The sequence below is a fragment of the Pterocles gutturalis genome, unplaced genomic scaffold (assembly GCF_000699245.1).
Source record: "Pterocles gutturalis isolate BGI_N339 unplaced genomic scaffold, ASM69924v1 scaffold45372, whole genome shotgun sequence".
NCBI classification, from domain to species: Eukaryota; Metazoa; Chordata; class Aves; order Pterocliformes; family Pteroclidae; genus Pterocles; species Pterocles gutturalis.
The window spans coordinates 1-2802 of record NW_010111851.1 but is presented as its reverse complement, the minus strand read 5'-3'; the positions used below and the strand labels follow the sequence as shown (position 1 = coordinate 2802).

The 2802-nt window shown below is 53.9% G+C and overlaps 1 protein-coding gene across 1 annotated transcript in view; it reads right to left on the bottom strand.

Annotated features, from left to right (window-relative positions):
• Positions 1 to 2536, bottom strand: part of PBK (PDZ binding kinase) — a gene marked incomplete at its 3' end in the record, with an annotated part of 6022 nt that extends 3486 nt beyond the window's left edge. Inside the window, exons 1-3 of the mRNA XM_010073845.1 lie at positions 2488 to 2536; positions 1300 to 1384; positions 587 to 729 (exon numbers count right to left, since the gene is read on the bottom strand). Coding sequence (XP_010072147.1) covers positions 587 to 729; positions 1300 to 1384; positions 2488 to 2536 — 277 coding nt within the window. The remainder of the gene's footprint in view (positions 1 to 586; positions 730 to 1299; positions 1385 to 2487) is intronic.
• Positions 2537 to 2802: the final 266 nt, after the last annotated feature.

Genomic DNA, 2802 nt, shown 5'->3' with positions numbered 1-2802 from the left:
CAGGAATGAAAGGATAAAATCAAACAAAGCTGCTGTTCCGACTGGCAGGAGAGATTTTAGACAAGATAAGAGCAGAAACTGAACACAGACTAAAGCAGATTCTCAAAACATTCCTGCCACTGAGAGCCAAGAGCAGGACAGAGCCTCGATTGTCACTCCCAAAGGTGTGTCACCAGGGGGGGATCCGGAGCCTTATTCCGCACATAGAAACCATCCCAAATATTGGGAGTGCACCGCACATGCCAACAGCACCCTGGCCTGAATCAGAAATGGTGTGGCCAGGGCAAAGACCAAGTTAATTGAATAATGCCCACGATGGGCCCGAGCAAAGGCACAGGCAGCCCAGCAACCCCTCTGCAGAGCCAGCCTGCAGGGACCCTCCCCCAGCTGTCCCACCCCAGGGCTCCAGACTCCCACAGCCCAACCGGGGGGGTCTGTGACCCACAGTCCCAGGTGCAGGAGGAGCCCGGAGCCGGGGAGGGCAGAGAAACCCCGCAGCAGCCTCCTGTCGCATCGGCTGGCTCCGGAGCTGGCTCCAGCAGCTTGATTTGTGATTTAAGGAACACAGGCTGTGCTGGAAACATACCCACGATGTTGGGGTGCTGGAGGTTTTTTAAGATCTTGGCTTCTTCGTTCAGTCTCTGCTGATAGATGCTTTGCTGGCTCCTGTTGCATTTGGAATTAATTTTCTTCACAGCCCAAGGGGAGCGAGACAAACCTCTGGGAGATCTGCAGGGGAAAACTCAGGTGTCTCAGAACCACTCTGTTTGTAAGCAGTGCTGCAGTTAAAGCTCTCACAGCTCACCAGGGAGCTATTCTGGTGAGCGTCTGCCTTTCATTTGTGGAATTAATAAAGAACAAGGCTAAAGTAAACTGAAGTTTGCTCACGTACAGAGGTGCACAGTAACGTTTGCCCATATACAGCAAATTTGCAAGGATTTGAGGAGATTCCTCCCAATTCTCATGTTCAGGTGGAGGAGCCGAGGCTCGGGGAGGGAAGCAGCTTGCTCACCAGGCCAAAGCAGGGCCAGGAACAGAGCACAAATGCCCAAATTCCAGGTCAGGGACAGGCTGATGGGGTTCATCCCCAAACGATGGGCTCCTTCCCAGCACCGATACCTCCGGCACAGATAGGAGAGCAGGAAATCCCCCCCCTTCCTTTGAGGGGATACACCAGCACCAGAAGGTGGACGACGGCAGTGCTTTCTTGCTCTAAGCTCAATCACTGCCCATCCTCTGTATGATTCCAGAGGGAAAAAAAGATGCCAAGCCCCGTTCCCGAGCACCCCTCACACGCACCTCTTCATCAAGTAGACATTGACCCCCGTGCCGAATCCAAGCTTCTGCATGAAGGGAGAGGCTGGGATAGTGACGGACGCTGGCCCTCCATCTGAAAAAGAAAACAAAATTTAGCCCCACGCAGCAGATCAAACAGCAAGCAGCTGCTTCACAGCTTCTCCCAGGGAGCTTTGACTCTCTAATCACAAACGACATTTGCGGTTCCACCGCGGGCACTGTGCTATGTGCAGAACAAGCTCAGATTTTTAGAAAAAGCTCCTTTCCAAACTTCCTTTCCCCCAATATCTTACCAAATTCCAACTGCAGTCCCACCGAGCTGTCACTACCACCCTTGTTAGGTTGCTCACCCAGGACAACAGCAGTGTGCGAAGTTTTGTGCTCAAACTTAAACCCAGTTTTATGCTGTCCTGGTTTGGGCTGGGACAGAGTGAACTCTCCTCCCAGCAGCTGGTGTGAGGCTGTTGGGGTTTGTGCTGAGGAGAAGCTGATCACACACTGACGGGCAGAGCTGCTGCCAGGACAGTCGAGGACTTTTCAGCTTCTCTGCTGTGCCCGTGTCTGCAGGGGCAGGAGGAGCTGGGAGGGAGCACCGCCCAAGTGACCAGCCCAGGATTCGACCTCAGGTTTGGGACTGAGACAAACTGGCCGATGGTCTGTTCATCCCATGCACGGCATGGCCAGGAGAGAGGTGAGGAGCTGCCCAGAAGTTCTCTCTCTTGCTCCGGGTTGTCTCCCTCTGGGTCACCCCTCTGTCAGGGTCAACTCAGTCTCTCGGACACTCTCTCGTTTCCTTTCTGGGATTGTGATTTCAGGACTCTCCCTGCTCTGGGATCAGGCTGAGCCTTGGTCATTGGGTGGTGAGCAGTTGCACTGTGTATCACTCATTTGTATATTTTACTATTTCCAATATTATTGCAGTTTCGTTATTAAATTGTTCTTATCTCAACGCCCGAGTCTCTTTTCCCTTCACCCCTTTAATTCTCACCCCCATTCCTGGGAGGGGTGAGGGTGAGCGAGCGGCTGGTGTCACATTTAGCTGCTAGACAGGGTCAAACCACGACAATGCTCAAGCTTAATCCCAACATTTTGGGATTTGGGTTTGGCTGGGATGGGCCCATGGGAAAGCAGTCAGGTATCCCTGCCAGCCCCTCTGGAAATATTTAGGGCTCGCACCTGAACACGACTCACCAGGTTTCTCCCTGTGGAGGAGGTTGTTCTGAGACTTGAAGGCTTCCATCACCGCGCACTGTCCCGATCCCTAGAGCAGAGGAGAGGCTTTAGCACACCTCCACCCCCGAAACCACTGGAGGGAACCGCTCAGAAGGACCCGGGAGCACAAACCCTGCAGGGCTTGAGCCCTGACCCCCCAGGGGCATCACAGGGACCTCGACCGGACGTTAAAGGACATAAATTACATCCATCGGGAGAGCCCAGCTGCTCATTTGGCTTCTCCCGGCTCCCTCCTTCCCCACTGTCACCTTGTGTCACCCCGTGTCCCCTGGG